Source organism: Nyctereutes procyonoides, unplaced genomic scaffold (genome assembly GCF_905146905.1).
Source record: "Nyctereutes procyonoides isolate TBG_1078 unplaced genomic scaffold, NYPRO_anot_genome, whole genome shotgun sequence".
Taxonomy (NCBI): domain Eukaryota; kingdom Metazoa; phylum Chordata; class Mammalia; order Carnivora; family Canidae; genus Nyctereutes; species Nyctereutes procyonoides.
The window spans coordinates 43,245,788-43,264,861 of NW_026575133.1; the positions used below are offsets into that span (position 1 = coordinate 43,245,788).

Genomic DNA, 19,074 nt, shown 5'->3' on the forward strand with positions numbered 1-19,074 from the left:
TCCTAGTGAATGTGTCTGAACCTTCTGCAGGACTGCAAGCTCTCTGAGGTCCAGGACTGGGCTTTATTTGTCTTCCTGACCCCATTTCCTGGTACCTTTTCTGGCCCATACATTCCAGTTATCCCACCTGGTACTCCCTAAATGTCCCACAAATCAGTGATCAGCCTTATTAAGTAGGAATGGGGCTCATAGTCTCTAAACGAGTGTGAGAGGATCACTTGGGCAGGTGGATCTGCAGGCACCTCCTCGGGCCCGTCACCCAGGTGATGCAGATGCAGGTGTTCACATGCTCCACATTGAGCCAATCCTGCTAGCTCTGACTTATCTAATGACCCTAAAAATGGGCCTTTTATTATTTTTTTAAATCCCTGTTTTAAATTTGACCTTCTATCCTTCTGTTTGTGTGCCGCAGGGGGCATCAGAATTGCCGAAAATGGGGTCAGGCGACAGCTTAAGGAAGGAAAACAGGTCACACTAATGTGTCACATGAGAGGGCCTTCCAGTCACGAGTCCTGGGGTTGACACACACCTCCTCGCCGGCCTGGCCTCCGGTCGCACCCTGCGCACCCCCCATGAACGCCCTGCCTATAGTAGGAATTATTTGAAACAGGTGAAAAGCCTAAAAGCAATTATGAGAAGAATAGTTTCAGATTAGTTCAGCGATGTGAAAAAAATGTGGCTTAAATGGGTGATTAATGATGGAACAACATGCAGCATTTGATCAGTGAGCTTGCTGGTAAGTTGTAGGCAGAACACCATTAATCCGCAGGCTTTCTCTTTATTCTTTCTTGTAGCCCGTATTACAAAGACTTGATCATTCCGCAACCCCTGTCACTGGCAACTAGAAATTATTGCCAAGAAAACATCACCTGTGAAATTTTGAGAATCCCCAAAGTCGAGTCTATTCATTAGGATATTTTGCTTCATGATGCATTTTGGCAGTTTGGTTGTCTCCTGCTTGTGGTTCAGACTTAATGGGGTGACCTCCCCAACAGGTTGACGATTGCATTTTATCTTCTATTCGTTGTTACGCAGTTGAAACAGATTGGGGTTTTCTTTCTTTCTTTCTTTCACCTTTCCTTTCCTCTCCTCTCCTTTCCTCTCCTTTCCTCTCCTCTCCTCTCCTCTCCTCTCCTCTCCTCTCCTCTCCTTTCCTCTCCTTTCCTTTCCCTTTCCTTTCTTTTTTCAATGAAACTGGCCTGAAGTGTTAGAGCACACAGTGGCAGGTAGTTGTCATAGTGAAGCAGCTAATACAGGCCCCCGGAAAGTAGCATTCATATGGAGTGATTACCTTTTAATTTTTATTTTTTTTGAAGGATTACTTTTTTAAAGGATTCACTTATTCTTATTTGTTTGAGGGGGGCCGAGAGAGAGAGAGAGAGAGAGAGAGCACCAGAGAACAAGAGAGCACAAGCAGGGGAAAGGGAGATGGAGAAGCAGACCCCCGGCTGAGCAGGGAGCCCAACTTGGGGGCTCGATCCCTGGACCCTGGGATCATGACCTGAGCCAAAGGCAGATGCTTAACTGACGGAGGCACCCGGGCGCCCCTGGAATGATTACTTTAAAGAAGGGATCGATGACCGGGTAGTGCATTCAGCTCCCCTGTGTTATGCCAGCGCGTGCTCCATCTCATCGTCATTATTTTGAATCCCTGCAGAAATCCGTGCGACTGACAGCTTCATTTTTAGTCTTTGTTGTCTTCACTAGGAGCATCCCTCCTGGCAGCCCGCGAATCAGGCGTCATTTCATCCCCGTGCTGCTCACGCATCCTGCTCTGGGGTGAAGCCCACGAGCTCTTGCACAAGATCATTAATTCTGATCATACTTTCCTTCCAGCTCCTTATTCCCTACCTGGCGGAACCGACTCCTGAGCATGACATTGGGCATGGCTGTGGGGACCTGCCCTTTGCACCCAGTTCTGTCTGCTAGCACCTGGGGTGACGGGCTTCAGCAGCGGCTCACCTGGTGGATGGTCTCTGGGGACCGCTGCCGTGGTGTTGGGGCCCACCTGTGCCCCCCACTGAGCCCTTACTCTTTCTGCCCTCCCTCGTCAAGGAAAGGCGGGAGGTTGTGCTGGCTCTCTCTGCCCTACCTCTTGGGAAGTAAGGAAAGGAGACTCTCCTTTCCCTTTCTAAAGCCATTTTAAAGTTATTAAATTGCGGGGCACCTCGGTGGTTCAGCATCTGCCTTTGGTTCAGGTCATGATCCTGGGGTCCTGGGTTCGAGTCCTACATCAGGCTTCCCCGCAGGGAGCCTGCTTCTCCCTCTGCCTGTGTCTCTGCCTCTCTCTGTGTGTCTCTATGAATAAATAAATACATATTTAAAGAATCTTAAAAAATAAAGTTATTAAATTGCTCTAAAACCCTTTAGGACAGATATGTGAGGCATTCCTTGATTTTCTTTTTCAAGACCTGGGAGGGGGCCCTGGAGAGTCCTAATTCTATTTCACGTAGCAGGACACCTCACAGGCTCTACAGCTACTTGCATAGGACATCGTCGGTATTCATTCAGCAGCTCCTGTGTGCCAGGTAGTGGTCTTAGGGTGAGGTGGGGGCACTCCAGTGAGGGAAACAGGGGAGAAAAATCTGACCTCACAGGGTTTGCAGTCTAGTGGGGAAAGATACAAAATCAGTATAATAAGTAGGTGACATTTTTTTCCCCCACCACGTATTAGAACATAATAGATGTTTTGGAGAAAAATAAAGCAGGGAAGGAGGAATTAACAGTGCAAAGGGGTGCAGACGTGGCATGCTTAAATTGTGTGCCCAGGGAAGTCCTCATCAGATGAGATTTAGGGGCATCTGGGTGGCTCAGTCAGTTAAGCCATCTGCCTTCAGCTCAGGTCATGATCCTGGGGTCCTGGGATAGAGCCCCGCATTGGGCTCCCTGCTTGGTGGGGAGCCTCCTTCTCCCTCTCCCTCTGCCGTTCCTTCTTCAGCTTGTGCTTTCTCTCTCCCTCTGCCGAATAAATAAAAATCTTTTTTTTTTTTTTTAAGAAAATGACATTTGAGCAAAGGCTCAAAGAAGGCTTGGGGGCAGCCGTAAGAAATGAGAGTTCCAGGCAGAGGGAACAGCCAGTACAAAGGCCCTGAGGTAGAAGAGTGCCTGGAAATGTAAAATGCTGACTGTGGTGTCAGCACACAGGAAGTACCCAGTGAATGGCAGGTAGTACTAGTTTTGCAGTTGTTGTTCTTGGTGTTCATACTACATTACTAGGTATAAACTCTATAGGGACAGATACTGCATCTGTTTAGGTCTTTTTTTTTTTTTAGCAATTTTATTCCCAGATCTGATATAGTTCGTATCAGATAATAAGACCTCAATCAATATTTGTTGAGTATCATCATTATACTTTTATTCCAAAGAAGTGCCTTGGTTTGTCTACACTTAATCCTTACTTACAGAAATATTTTCTGTTGCTTCTAGAAATATAACCCTGACCATTGGCCTTCACAGAGATTGGGTTTTTTTGTTTGTTTTTTTTTGGTGTGATGATAACTTATTATCAAAGTTGTAGTGCTGTGTTGTGGACAGAACTCTTGGCTGGAAGTCAGAGGCACAGCCCTGGCATAGTTCTTTGGTAGGGGCTGCGATAAGTCACTCCACTCTGTCCTGTTTCTGAACAGTGATACGGTTCAGGAAAGTCCTTCTCTATTTCAAGGTTGCTGTGAGCACAAATGAGATACTATCTGGCAATGTCCCTTGAAAACTCTCTGTGGCCTCCTTAGACGGAGCAGTAGGTATCATGCCTGGTAGCCTTTTCTGTGCACATGGAGAGCTGTGCTTTGCATTCTTGGTGCCTCTCTGGGGCTGACTGTTGCCAGCAGTGGGCAGTGGCCATGGAGCAAAAGCCTCAGGACCTCTCTGGCCATCAGATAGGTGGTCCTGGCCTTAGGAATGTCTTCCTCCAAGCTTCATAATGGAGGTTTGGACTTCCAGAATTACTTTTTTGTAATTATCTCTTCAATTTACTTAAATCACTTAAATGTCTTGCTCTGTGTTCGGGCCTGTGTTCAGTGTCTTAATTTGTGACATCTAGGTCAACCTCCTATGTTGTTTTAAAAGGTTGATTTCAGAAACATGGCTGTCTGTCCCCTTTCTCCTGGCTAATGAGGTTCTCCTTCCTGTCAAATAATTCTTGAAGTGATACCCATTCCATGAAGACTTCCTAAAAGTAAATCAGAAAGGACAAAACAATATTGTGGCTTAAAAAAAAAAAAAAAAAAACCTTTCACATCTGTGTCTTGTCATGCATTGCCTTCCAAATATCAGTTGATCTCTTTATTTTGTCAACACTTGAAAAAAAAAAAAAAAAAAAAGCAAGCCCTGCTATGTTTTCGGTGTTCCTTGACATGCTGGGAGTAGTGCCATGAACATGGTAGATGAAGCCCCTGCACCCGCAGAGCTCACAGGGTTGTGGGAGAAAAAGAAAAGATTACTTTAGATTTTGTAGTGAGGGAAGGCTTCTCTGAGGAGGTGACATTTAAGTAGAGAACTTCGTGAAATGAAGTAGAGAGCCATGCAAAGCCCATTCAGGCAGAGGGCCCAGCAGATGCAAAGGCCCTGAGGTGGGAATGATCTCGGCGCATAGTCTAGGGACAGAAAGAAGGTGAGGAGGGAAGAGTGTAAGGGAGGAGGGGAGACAGGAAGGGGTCAGATCAGGGAGAGATTTGTCTGACTCTGGAAGGCATCTGGGTTTTAAGTTGATAATGATCGTAAATATTTAAAATAATTTGCAGTTTAAATAAGTTTAAATTCTCCAGATACCAACCCATCCCCTTTTAACTGAGATTCTGTAAAGGAATTGCCAAGGGAGCGCGGAGAATGTTGTGATATTTTTGGAGTTTCATTTTATTCGGTCCAGAATCCCTCAATATTCCTTAAGGAGTTTGTTGGAAATTGTCGGACAAGGATAATTAGCAGGACGGGAAGCTGTTTTACCGAGTGGAATTCTCTCCAAGTGTGTTTATGTGTGAATTCATTTCAACAGGAGAAATTGAGGGTCTCACTTCTCTGCAGTCTCTTCGTCACTGAATTTGATTTTTTTTTTTTTTTTGATCAGCCCTGAGAAGCCAGGGACACATCAGATAGAGGTCTAATTTTCTGTTCACAGAAGCAAATGATAGTTGAATAAAGCATGGAGAACATGTTCGAACCCTCAAGCTGTCTCAGGAGGAGCGGGTGACCGGTCCCTTATGTTGTAGCACGTCTCTGAGTCGTGACACATGGTGATTCACGGGTCAGTAAAGGCCTCAGAGATAAACACTTTGCTCAGAAGCATCGTCACAGTTTAAAGACCTGCTGGTGAATTTTTATCCTCCGTACCCAGCCACGATCACATTTCTCTATGATCCCCCTCCACGATAACGAGGTAGAAACTCTTGATAAATCCTGCCTCCCGTGAGTGTCCCCCAATGCTCTGCTCTGGCTGACAGCTGTCATGCAGGCCGATCATTTTTGGAAGCTTTTGATTCAATAACATCACCTTAAAAAAGGGTTGTTCAGCAGGTAGAGATCGGGAGACGTAGGTAAGCATCCTCTTTAGGGGAGAGAAGTTAGTTTGGGCAGTCATGTCTCCTAAGGCAACCTTGCAAGGGTCCAGAAGGTGCAAAAGGAGGTTCCAGTTTAGATTCTTAGTTTGTGTGACTGGCCTGCCAGAGTCTCAACGTTGGCATCTTCCTAAGGAGCCTCGGTTTGAAATGTTCTTGCCCTAGAAAATTCCTCTCAGTAACGTGTTCCCAAAACCAGCATTATTTAGGGACTTGGGTTTGGGGAAGCTCTTCCCCTAGGTACATTCTTGCTGGTTGCGTGTTCTGCGTGGAAGGGTTAATGTTGGGATGACCTTGGGGGGCACCCCTATGACAGCACCAGTAGTTAGAGACGCGTAAACCGCCGGTTCTGCAGGAACACTGTTTCCTAGAGCAGCAGCTCCGAGACACGGAGCTAATTGCCCAACGAAGGCAGCGCTTTCCTTACGAAGGCATAATTGACCCATTTATTGGTCTCGTTTCAGCTCGTGGCGGATCCTTGTGCCAGCACCCCTTGTCACCATGGCAACTGCAGCAGCAGCGGCTCCCAGGGCTACCTCTGCGTTTGCAACGAAGGCTATGAAGGTCCCAACTGTGAACAGGCCCTGCCCAGCCTCCCCGCCAACGGCTGGACCGAGTCCATGGCCCCCAGGCAGCTGCAGCCTGTCCCCGCCACCCAGGAGCCCGACATCATCCTGCCCCGCTCTCAGGCCACCGTGACCCTGCCCACCTGGCAGCCCAAAACAGGGCAGAAAGTTGTAGAAATGAAATGGGATCAAGTGGAGGTGAGAACATTTTGTTGCATATGTTGTTATGTAGGGAACCGGAGCGGTTTAAATGATTCTAGGGGTCCTGATGTGGGCATGGAGATGGAAGACCTTTGGGGCACCTGGGTGGCTCACTGGTTGAGCATCTGCCTTCGGCTCAGGTTGTGATCCTGGGGTCCTGGGATCGAGTCCTGCATCTGCTTCTCCCTCTGCCTACATCTCTGCCTCTCTCTGTGTGTCTCTCATGAATAAATAAATAAAATCTTAAAAAAAAAAGGAAGACCTTGAAGTTACCCCCTTGACAAAGCACCGTGTCTAACTTTGCCATCTGCACCTATGTGTGGGAGCTCTCATTCGGTTACACGAAGGAGGCTTTTCAATTATGACTGTTTGGGGGGCATACAAAGAGTCAGCAAGGAAAGAAAATGAATGAAATTATTTTCTAGAACGATATCCACATACATTTCTGTGAGAGAATCTCGGATTGGGGGCAGAGCCTCCACCCTTGACCTAATTCTCCTTAATGTTATGCTTAACTTCTTGTTTGTTTATTATTTGGTGTCTTGAAGCCCATATGATCTTAACCTGAGACGCTATTAGTGATTTTTAGAATATTTTGAGAATGCCTTTGGGAATGCAATTTCTGAATTTTATCTATTTTGGCAGGGACGGATTCTGTTTATTGATTCTTGTCCAGGCTGGGTTTGGCTTGTATTTTCAATCTCATTGAAGGTCTCATTTTGAGGAATTTCCAGCAGACCCTTGACGATTAACATATAAGATAAGTTTGCTAGCTAGGAGAGTTGGGAAACAAATCCAGATCATGACTTTGAGATGACATTGAAAGAGTGTAATTCCCTTCCGTATCTTGTATTTTATGTGACCTCTGGTGATTGTATGTCATTACTGGTTTTGTAGCTTAAATGACAAAACACATAGATCTTGTGTAGCACTTTTAGAGTCAAGGGATATGTCTAGAAATTTCCTTTATTGTTACGAAAGAGACAAGGCTTCATTTCTTCTTTTATTTTCTTGGATTATTCTAACCCATTGACCCATTTCTTTTTTCATTGCCATATTCCAACTGCAGGGCAGTGTTTTCAGCCTGCCTGAAAAAACTGAACATGTTCTGATTTCAGACTTTTAATAAATGCTTTGAAGTTTTGATTTTAATTCCTCCTTGCAGAATGACTCACTTCTTGAATGTGAACTAGATTTGATTCTACATTTATCAAGGAAGTGTCCCTTAAAGAAAATTTCTCCCCAGCCGGCCAGCCTTTGCAATCTATTGATTTAAAGACATGCTATCCTACAGCTGGTAAATGTAGAAAGATAGGCCTCATATTCCTGTCATGCTGTAACTTCTTAGGCTATTCAAGAAGCAGGTTAAAAGTTGCCAGAGGAAGATGGGGATACAGTTGGGTTTCCCCTTTTTACGAAGCTAACGATGCTTCAGAAATCTGAAGCTATTTGGAGCCTCTAAGGAACTCAAATGGAATGTCACAGTTGCCAATTAACACAAATTTAACAAGTAGGACTTGCATCTTTGAATATCCATGGTGGGCTTTCTCCCCGGCCTTTGACTACCAGCCCTTCTGGATCACAAATTCTAAGTGTCGGGTGTGGGTGGAAGTGCCGAGAATTTCTGTATTGTTCTCAGTTAATTCACTGATGATGGATACATTTAATACCCCTTTGTTTTGACTCTCCTGGGTGAAGCATGAGGAATAAATGAATAAATTGGTCCGAACCACCTCAGTGGACACGGCTCCGGTGTTCACAGTTGTGTTTTCTGAAGAACATGATTGTTCCCCTCATTGAGCCCCTTTTTTTGGTACACATTGGCATGTTGCTACCTAAAAAATGAAGGCGTAGTCCACAGGGGAAGAAATAGGGAGCTTCCCAGTTTGCTGGCTTTAGCAGGTGCTTCCTGAGACCCACCTCTGGACAGAGCAGGGTCACTCAGACCAGGTGCTTCTTGCCTGTTGCTCGTTCTGAGGCTTGTTCTCCTGGTTTATGCTGCTGCATGCAGGCCAGTCCTTAAGGGCTGCTTTCTTGTTCTGTAATCATTTAGCCCCTCATTACCCCAGACTGAGCATAGAGCAGAGGCCAGTGACTGCTTAGGAACTGGAAGACTGTATCCTGTCTACCAGTTAGAGCACCCCAGGGATTGGTAGATGGCTCTCGGGAAAGCTTCTGCATTTCAGAAAATCAGATGGCAAAGCTTTTCTTTTGAGTTTGTAAGGTTTCACTTGTCCCCTGTCTATCTCCACCTCTGTGTCATCTAAAGGCAGCTCATGGGATTTTTGCTTTGTAATATTATCTTGCATTACACCCTGATAACTTATTTATCCCTTTTCTCCCCCTCCAGGTGGTCCCAGATATTGCCTGTGGAAATGCCAGTTCTAACAGCTCTGCCGGTGGCCGCCTGGTGTCCTTTGAAGTGCCACAGAACACCTCAGTCAAGTAAGAACACCCACAGTTGGAAACCGTGAAGCTCGGTACTGGGGACTGTAAGCTGGGTTGTGCCCATCTGTGTAACTGGTCAGTCCAGTGAGAATCATGGATGGGGTTCCATGTGGAGACGTGGCCTATATCACTCAAAACCCAGAAGGACATATTTCAGGGGAAAATATTGCAGTGGGGATCCAGAATTGTGGAATTGGGTGGGATGAGTAAGGTGGGTGATCAGAAACCCTGAGGCCTTGCATAAGATCCAGAGCCAGAGCCTTCAGTTCCCAAATGACTTTTGCTTCTGGAATTCTTTGGCCCCTTATGATTTTAATGGACCATTGGTTGAATTCATGTGTATAATTTATTTATTTATTTTTAAAAAATATTTATTTATTTGACACAGAGAGAGAATAAGGAGGGGGAGTGGCAGGCAGAGGGAGACAGAGAAGCAGGCTCCCCACGGTGCAGGGAGCACAGTGCAGGGCTCTATCCCAGGACCCTGGGATCATGACCTAAACCAAAGGCAGATACTTAACCGACTGAGCCACCCAAGTGCCCCCCCCCATGTGCATAATTTAAAATCCAAACATTACAATCTTATCTTTAAAAACATGCATCTGGAAAGAGAGAGGGTTTGGTTTGGTTTTGGTTTAGACTTAAGCTCTTTCGAATTACATACTGCCCACTGTCATGGGAAGAGCAGGGGCTGAGCACCTGCTGTGTGGCAGGTGACCTACAGGTGGGGCTGGAGCCAGGATGGAGCTGTGACCCAGGGCTGCTGACACTCCCTCTGCTCATCCTCCTTTGTTGCAATTACCCTCCCCACCCCTACCCAACCCCATGCGACCAAATGGGAATTTGCTGTCCAGTCTTCAGAGATTTTAGAAGACTGAGGGACACCTGACCCTGGGCGAGCTAGTGCTCTGCATCAGCTCCCTTTTAAGAGGGCAGTGGGCACTATAGACCTCTAACATTTATACAGAAGCATTTGTGCCCTCCTTGCCCCAAAATGTTTGGAAGGGGGGACTTTGTTACATTGCTCCTGCATCCCCTCCCCTGGAGCCTTGAACTCACTCTGCTGGGGGTTAGAGTCAGGATGGGCAGTGAACCCAGCCCAAGGAAGAAGTCCCCCTGGGGTTGGGGAGAAAGGTGTGGCCTCTGAGGCAGCTTCCAGTTCCACCAGCAGGGGGACCCCGGTCCTAGTGTTTCGCTGCTTGTCCAGAGCCAGCTTTAGGGAAATCAGGATCTGTAGTTTCCTTTAAGTTTATGAAACCATCTCCTAGCACTCTCCTGTCTGGCTCATATGATCTTACTTTCATAAGTCTTTCCAAATAGTTTTTTTTATAGGATTTTATTTATTTGAGAGAGAGCACAAACGGCGGAGTGGCAGAGGGAGAGGAAGAAGGCTCCCTGCTGAGCTGGGAGCCCCATGTGGGGCTCAATGCAGGGCTTGATCCCAGGACCCCAGGATCATGACCTGAGCCAAAGGCAGACGCATAACCGTCTGAACCACTCAGCGCCCCAGATAGTTCTAATCTTCTATCCCTTTAGATGCTTTTTGTTTTTTCTCCTCTCAACAAACTTAAAGTTCTCCAAGATCCACCTAGGCCGCACGCCTGTGCAAAAATAGCAGGCTGACCCAGGCTGAGTAAGATGGGAGTGCTGAATAACCTCTGGATGCCCTGAATTCACTTGTAAGGCTTGCTCGCCCCTGGGACTTTCATTTATTCATGAATTCAACCTTTGATCAAACCCTGATTGAACATCCTGCTGCAAGCCAGGAGCTCTGCCCTTGGAGTACACAGATCTTCTCATAAGAGCCGGTTCTCCAGGAGCACAGAGGAGGGAAGAGGCAGCTGCTGGGTGGTGGGAAGACAGGGAGGGTCTCAGACAGAAGAGGTGACTCAGGCTGAGCCTTGCAGAAAGGCACGTTAGCCAGGCACACGGGGTGCAATGGCTGGGAGCTGGGACAGCACCTGCTTGGGGAGGGACAGTAGTGGCATGTTGGGGGAGCACTGGCCTGTAAGGTGGGAGCTGTGGGGTTTTGGATTGAAAGGGGAACCGAGGCCAGGGCTGATTTGCTTTCTAGCATCTCATTCTTTGATTTTACGCTGGAAAACAAGCAAAAGGCAAGAGAAGCCTGAAGCATGGGAGGTGACACACTTTTGCTTATGTTGGCAGCACAGCTCAGGTGGCCGTTTGGGGACGCGCGGCATGTTTATAGTAAATTCAAGCAGGGCTCCAGATTGTGTGAATGTGGAAGGATTTGTCCCCAGAAGAACTCCATATGCCCTTTATTATTGGTCACAGTTGTTACTCAAAGGCGGATTGTCTCATGGTCTATTTTGTTTTTGTTCTAAAGATTTTATTTATTTTATTCATGAGAGACTCAGAGAGAGAGGCAGAGGCATAGGCAGAGGGAGAAGCAGGCTCCCCATGGGGAGCCCGATGTGGGACTCGATCCTGGGACTCCATAATCATGCCTGAGCTGGAGGCAGATGCTCAAACACTGAGCCACCCCGGTGTCCTTCTTGTGGTCTATTTTGAAGCCCATGGGGGCCTTTGTAATGATTTCCTGAGACCTTTGCGGGTGTACGTGTCATCTTACTTTTATTTGTCACTTTGTCGGACTGGTTCTAAGATGAATTTTTCTGAAAGGGGCTCCTGGTCTACCTCCTTCCTATTTTCAGAATTCGGCAAGATGCCACTGCGTCGCTGATCTTGCTGTGGAAGGTCACGGCCACCGGCTTCCAACAGTGCTCCCTCATCGATGGGCGGAGTGTGACTCTCCTGCAGGCCCCCGGGGGCCTGGTCCTCCTGGAGGAGATGCTCGCCTTAGGGCACAACCACTTCATCGGTGAGTCTACCTGACGACACACCTGCTTTGGCCTGACCTGGGTTCTGGTGTTTCCAGATGGTGGGTGGGGCATTATGCTCAGATAATCTGAGTCCTAGACATCAGCTCTATTTCTTCCATTTTAGGTGAGGTTTTGCTTATGATCAACACGGATTTCTAAGCTAGCATGTCCCCTGTGACTCAGCATGGAAAAAGCATGTGCTCTGAATCCCCGAGACTGTGTCCCAGCTCCGGACAGGGCAACATGGATGTGTGACCTTTGGCACTTTAGAGCTCAAACCTGCTTCCTTTTGGACTCTAGTCTGCTTCCTCTAGGACTAGTGGGCAACCTGACACACTGAATGTTGGTCTCTCAGAAAAACCCTGTTCTCACCTGATTCAGGCCTGACCTAGGATGCTGGGCACAGCCCTTCAGAAGCCATTTGCTACATCTGAACCTCTGACTCAGAAGCACATGGAGAACTCCCTTTGGGGTTCCTCTTCCCCACACCCACCTCCTGGGTCACTTTTGACTCTCACTTTTCTGAATATACTTAAATCTGAAGTTTATCCTTCCCTAAACCACTACGTTCCCCTAGAGTAGAAATGGCCCTCATAAAGCGAGATGCATTCCCCTGCCCCACTGTCCTCTGCTCCTCCCAAAGACTACACATGGGCAGTTTCCAGAAGACCCTTCCCCTGGTTGGCATTCTGACCATATCCCGCATTGTCTTCATCCCTCACCCAGCACTGAGCATCTTTGGGGTTGGAACGTGTAACTCCAGCCCCTTAGCAGACCCCGTATCATCAGCTGCTTTATTAGAGCTTGTTGCTCGTGCAGCCTCAACTTGACACAAGCTCAAGTTCAGATTCTAGCCATCCCAGTCCTGTGCACCGCAGCAGCCCCCTGCATCCTACTGTTAATACCCCCTCCTGTCTGGTCATATATTCCAACAGCCCTCCCCTGGAGAGGGGCAGAGACAGTGTTTGCCTCTCAGGGACATTGTGAGGGTTCAGTGTGTTAGTGGAAGCGAAGGTGCACATCACAAACGTTAGGGATGATTCTAGGTTACTTAGAGTACTTGCTCTATTTTTTTTCCTGAGATATACTACATATTTTACTAAATTAAGTGGAAAGTGTACAGCAGGACGTACTCTCTAAGATATATGTTTAATGGAGATATAATGAAGATAAACTGGTAAAATGAAATGCTCAGCTCTTTGTAATTCGTATTGTATTTTTATTTGATGGACCTTCCTCTGATAAGAAGGCCATTTCCCAGTCGTTGGAAATCCAACTGAGGTGTGGGTTGTGGGGAGCAGGGATTTCACTGGGTGGAGAAATCAGGGTGGGGAAAAGAGGGTGGGGTCTTTAACTTCAGCCTCGTATTTGTCTGTTCAGATGGATATTGGATTACCAGCACGATATAATATTGCCCAGGTCAAATCTAAATTTTTCTCCCCCAAACGTTGCGAGTAACTGTTATTTCCTTTCCCTATCTGTTGTAATAATTTATCTACAAGGTTATAGTTTGTATATTTTGGTAGAGTTCCAATTTTTCTTTTGTATTGATTTTTTTTTGTATTGATTTTTTAAGTTTTCCTTTTTTAGTGGATTGAGCTGTCTTAGGACACGGAGCTAACGTTTCACAAAAATGTATGTGCTACCACCACTCTTTATTTAAAATGTCATTAGTGTTACCAGAAGGTATCCATTTGAAAGGTTAGCTTACGCTTGGTATCACCTTTGGTTGTAACATAATTATAACTTCAGACTGATGTTGGGGGTCAGGACGGAGATCCGTAAGGAAGGTTTTTCTAGCACTGATATAATTTTATACTCTTGAGATTCAAGGAATTTTATGAACTCCAACAGAATTTGGGCTCATTTTGCTAATAAAAAAATTTCACGGAAAAATTTAAAAAATTTTTTAAAAATTTATTTATGATAGTCACACAGAGAGAAAGAGAGAGGCAGAGACACAGGCAGAGGGAGAAGCAGGCTCCATGCACCGAGAGCCCGACGTGGGATTCGATCCCGGGTCTCCAGGATTGAGCCCTGGGCCAAAGGCAGGCGCTAAACTGCTGCACCACCCAGGGATCCCAGAAAAATTTTTTATCTTGGGTTGAAGTGTATTGCTCCTTAGAGGAATAATTTTTAAAGTTTTCATTGGGTATATTAATAACTAAATTAAGGATTTTTTTTCTCAAGACTTATATGCAGGTTATGATACGGAGACAGGGATTTTGAGTAACAGCCTTTATTTCTCCAAACCATTATTTTCCATGTGGAAAATTTGTGCTACCTTTTTAAATTTCCCAAGTAGAACATTTTAAATGTTTCATGCATCTTTGTATTGGAGCTCACAGTCTTTCAGTGTTCTTCTTTTTTAAGGTAGGGGACAGTCTCGTCACCAGCTCCTTCTGAGGAAGAGTGGCTGGCCTCCTCACGGTGCAAGACTGCCTACACCTACACACTGCCAGCCACTTCCTTTACGAGATCTTTTTATCTTAAAGAAACAAGATTTACCTTTTGTAATCCTCTTGGAAGTCGTATGCTTTACTACAGTGACATGTGTTTGATGCTCTTTTTGTTTAATTCTTTTTAAAGGCGGCTTCTTAAAAATGATTCTTTTTTACAGCACTGGGCTCTCTAGACACGAATACATTTTAGCTAGGGACTGAGAGACCTTCTGAAGAGCACAACAGCATTCATTTGACAGATGAACAAATGGAGGCCAGCGCGGGTGAGAGAAAGCTTCTAACACGCCAAAGGGATGGTAAAGTTCTGGAGTCGTGGTGCTGTGTCCTAGTCACTGCTGCTCCTTTCTAGAAAGAAAGGTACTTTCAGGAATGGACTGTCTCCTCTCTGCCCCTCACTCTCAGTGCATTCCACATACAGCATCAATGACCAAAGGGATTTTAATATTTCTGCACAACAGAGTGGAGGAGTCCCTTCTGTGGCTTTGGGAGAGAAACTTGGTCACTGTTGCCTGCTTTACCCAAATATTCTTTCTTTTTCTTTTTTGAGGATTTTATTTATCTATTTATGAGAGACAGAGAGAGGCTGAGACACAGGCAGAGGGAGAAGCAGGCTCCCTGCAGGGAGCCCGATGCGGAACTCGATCCCAGAACCCCAGGGTCACGACCTGCGCCAAAGGCAGACGCTCAACCGCTGAGCCACCCAGGTGCCCCTACCCAATAGTCTTTCTTTTTTTTTTTTTAATTTTTATTTATTTATGATAGTCACAGAGAGAGAGAGAGAGGCAGAGACACAGGCAGAGGGAGAAGCAGGCTCCATGCACTGGAAGCCCAATATGAGATTCGATCCCGGGTCTCCAGGATCGCGCCCTGGGCCAAAGGCAGGCGCCAAACCGCTGCGCCACCCAGGGATCCCCCAATAGTCTTTCTAAAAGTCTCTTGCAAAGAGCCTGTTAATGTTCTGCATGTCTGATAATGTACTTATATTTGACCAATTTCAGTAACACTCCATTGGATTTTTAAAAACAGTTCCCCTTTGTTACCACTGCATTATCGTTTCATGGAAAGAAACGATAGAAGATCTCACGAAGCGTGTGGCTCTCCCTTCTGTGCCTCAGTGCGTCAACCCCTTTTCCTCTGTGTTGTCATCCGGTATCAACACTGCTGCCTTCTCCTTAATCATTTCCTCTGCTTTCCCTAAATATGCTTCTCTCAACTGAGTTATTTGCTTTACGCAATGTTTTGAGGTCAGTAACTAAACTGACCTTTGAGTAGCCTTGGCTGCTCCGTGGCCAGCAGCCAAGGTGTGTGTGTGAGCTCACTGAGTGGTTTATCTATCTGATGGCTCGTGTCCCCAGATAGGAAGGATGCATGGTTCCAGTTGCATTTCTGTAACAAGCAGTTGTCTGTCTTATGTAAGGGTTTCTGTTTTTTTTTTCTTTTTTTCATTTTTTACTTGGAGTTGCTTGGACGCATTGCTGTGATAGACACTCTCAGGGGTGAGGGCCACAGCCTCTGTGTGAAAACATTTACTCAGGGTGAAAGCGCCGTTGTTGGACTCCTTTTCTAGGCTTTTCTTTCTCTGGTCACCTGCCCTTAGGCACATCTCCCGGTGCTTCTCCTTGGGAAACTCTATTCACCCCCCTGCCTGTCCTGTCCCCATCTGGACCTCCCCGCTCCCCTGTCTTCTCCATACCTCAGCCCTCCTGTCCCCTGCATCTCCTCTCCAAGGCTTCATTTAAACTCTCCTTATTTAGAGTGGTTTAGGAGAAAAATGGCCAGCCAAAAATTCTAGTCTACGTAGATTCTCCAATCCTCTTAAACTCTCATAAATTCTTAAAGACACATAGACAACCCTGGAATATTCTCATGGTTCTTCTTTTGATCAGAAAGCTCAGGCTGGGCATGTCTGCTTTACCTATACTTCTGTTTACCTGCTGGTTCAGAGAAACCCTGCTTTTCCCTTCACATCTTTCTCTTTTCTAATCCACATCTGTTGTCACCACCATCTGAAATTTTCTTTCTTTCCGCATCTTTGAAATTATTTTCATTTTGATCTAGTGCATTCTCTTATATGATCATTCTTTTCTGTACAATTTCTAGTACATTTTTAGCGTCTAATTTATCTCGTAAAAATAAGTGCATTTTTAAAAAGATTTTATTTATTTATTCATGAGAGACACAGGGAGAGAGAGAGAGAGAGAGGCAGAGAATAAGTGCATTTTTATGTTTAATCCACACCAGTGGTATTTCATTTGCAACCTACTAAAAAGCTGCTCTTAGGGTTTGAGATCTGCTTTAAGTTCACAAAGAAATGAATGATGCAACCTGTAGCTCATAGCAATGCCCTTGTAGGAGCTGGGCTTTCTTCCTCAGGATCACAGCTACTAAATTAGCCACAGAACCCTAGAAATAATGACTTCTAGGTCTTTGTAACGGATGTCTTAACTAGATTAGAAGTTTTCCCATTCTGCCTATGACCCTTTTGTGCCTCCTGGGAGCTGCAGAGCACTTTGCGTTTCCTTGATTCTATATTTTCAGCTTAAAAAGATTCTTGTCTTGCAAAGTGATTTCTAAAGCAGCATGTTCTCTTTATTTTCTTCTCTTGACAAATAAGAAGGAATAATGCAGTACTTTAGCAGGTACAATGAAGGTTGAGATTTTTCCTTTGGTAAGACGGCACTGATGCAATGGCCCTTCATAGCCTCAGGCTTTAGATCCTCATGGATTTATCCTCACTGGCATCATGATTGGAGACACAGTCTTTTGTAGTCTAACAGTTCATACGGACTTTTTTTTTAATAACAAAAATTTTTTAAAAAAGATTTTATTTATTTGAAAAACAGCACAAGCAAGGGGAGTGGTAGAGGGAGAAGGAGAAAGAAACAGGCTTCCTGCTGAGCAGGGAGCCCAATGGAGGCTTGATCCCAGGACTCCGGGATCATGACCTAAGCCAAAGGCAGATGTTTAACCAACTGAGCCACCCAGGCATCCCAGAATTTTTAACAAAGGACCAACTGATGCTTTATTCTTAGGCAAAAATTTCTAATCTGAGCTCAGTTGGACCATGGTTTTATGGCAGCCCAGGGGCTCAAAGGTCACTTTTTGAGAATCCCATGAATCTGCTGCACTAGAGATTTTTATGTATTTATGCATCTTTCTTAGGACAGAGCCAAAAAGTTCATTAGATTGTCAAAGATAGGAGTCCAAAATATTGAGAACCACCACTTTAAGCACTGCGTGTGGTCATGTGAGAGTACATAGGCTTTTTCAACATTTTCTGCTCATTTAGTGTTGTTTCTTTTGAAAAAAAAATATCTGCTTCCAATGTCCTCATACCAAGAAACGGAACCTTCTTTTATTAAGTTACACTTGCAGGGAGCAGGGCTGTGAGAAATACTCAGTTCTGTGTTAGTTTAGAAAATGTGCATTGCATGCCTCTCATTTCCCAAGCACTGTGCTAGCCTGGAAGTGCAAAGGTGATTTAGGTGTGGTCTTCTGAGTGATGGGGCAACACAGACAGAAACAAGTGCCATAGATAAGACACGTGCAAAAGGGGCACAGGATTCAGAGGAAGGAGCGGCTAGCTGCCAGAGGGAGGTAGGGCGGGCCAAGTGCTCTCCTTGGATATACAAAGTGCAGTGTATGGCATTTTGATGGCACAGGAGTCTGTGTTGTTAAGATAATTTAATAATAGTGCTAGAAATTGATTAATGGCCATCACAATAGGATTTAATTTCAGCTTGCCTGTGACCGAAAATCCTATCCATTCCTCAACTGCCTCTCATCTTGGATATGAACAAAGTTATATAACGTTAAGCGCTCCAGGTGTGAATCTTATTTCCTGGGTTCTCTTCATTGGGCAAAGGAGGACCACACCAATTAGGGCAAGGGTGGTGGGCAGTATTCAAACAGGAAAAGTTCCAGTAGAAAAATAGGGACAGGAGATTTCTTAACATCGCAGTTTGGCGGGAGAGCTTCCCAAAGTCATGCATAGTGGCCAATATTAATTTTTTTGCACGTGCCTATTTTAGCAATTTAGACCTCAGACCTCTAGGCCATTTCTTGATGAATTCTTTTGTTTGTCAGGAGTGAAAAATAACCAGGAGACAAATTGGCCAGACACTGGCCCTCCCCATCTGCCATACTTCTCCATCTTGTTTGTGGCTAGCTTCCAGCTGTGTGTGACCACCCTGTGGCAGTGAGGACCGTGTGGCTCCAGCATCTGGCTCCACGTGGAAGACACAGAGTGGCAGAGAAGGGCTGTGAGGAGGAAAGGGCTAGGTCTAGGCCAGGGCTTGTCAGAAGGAAGGGTTCCCATGCGGAGTAAAAGATGCTTCATATACGTTTTCCTCTTCCTTGTTGGAAAGGCCACAGGGGGGTGCAGAACGAAATTGGTAATTCAGCTCTTGCAACTGCAAAGATTTTATGGCCTGCTTATCTCTCTCCCGCACACTCTTTAAGTTATATTTTTCCTGCCTCTGATGTCCATTTTAATTTGTATTTCACTCTTTAATGGTATACATTTTCTGTGAGCTCCTCAGATCTTTTGGAATAAGTTAGGCTATAAAGAAAGACAATATTGGTTGGGGCACTTAAAATTTCAGTATATTCCTTTACTATACCTTGATAACACCTTCCTGATTATGATGTGTTTTAGGGCCCTTGGAGTAAGGATGGATATTTGCATCTTAGCTCTGACCCAGTAAAGTAGGGTTGGTTCTCAGAAGTCCTATACCTCGTCGTTCCCATATGTAGGTTGCTATTGGACTTGTTTCTAAATTACCCCTGTAGAGACAGAACATGAGAGACTCCTAACTCTGGGAAACAAACTAGGGGGGGGTGGAAGGGGTGGTGGGTGGGGGGTGGGGGTGACGGGCACTGAGGGGGGCACTTGATGGGATGAGCACTGGGTGTTATTCTATATGTTGGCAAATTGAACACCAATAAAAAATAAATTTATAAAAAAAAGATATACTGGCAACTACAAAAAATAAATAAATTAATT

At 45.4% G+C, this 19,074-nt stretch overlaps 1 protein-coding gene across 1 annotated transcript in view; it reads left to right on the forward strand.

Moving 5' to 3' along the window:
• Positions 1-19,074, forward strand: part of DNER (delta/notch like EGF repeat containing) — a 312,689-nt gene that overhangs the window by 131,091 nt on the left and 162,524 nt on the right. The window contains exons 2-4 of the mRNA XM_055345842.1: positions 6,014-6,313; positions 8,667-8,761; positions 11,440-11,606. Coding sequence (XP_055201817.1) covers positions 6,014-6,313; positions 8,667-8,761; positions 11,440-11,606 — 562 coding nt within the window. The remainder of the gene's footprint in view (positions 1-6,013; positions 6,314-8,666; positions 8,762-11,439; positions 11,607-19,074) is intronic.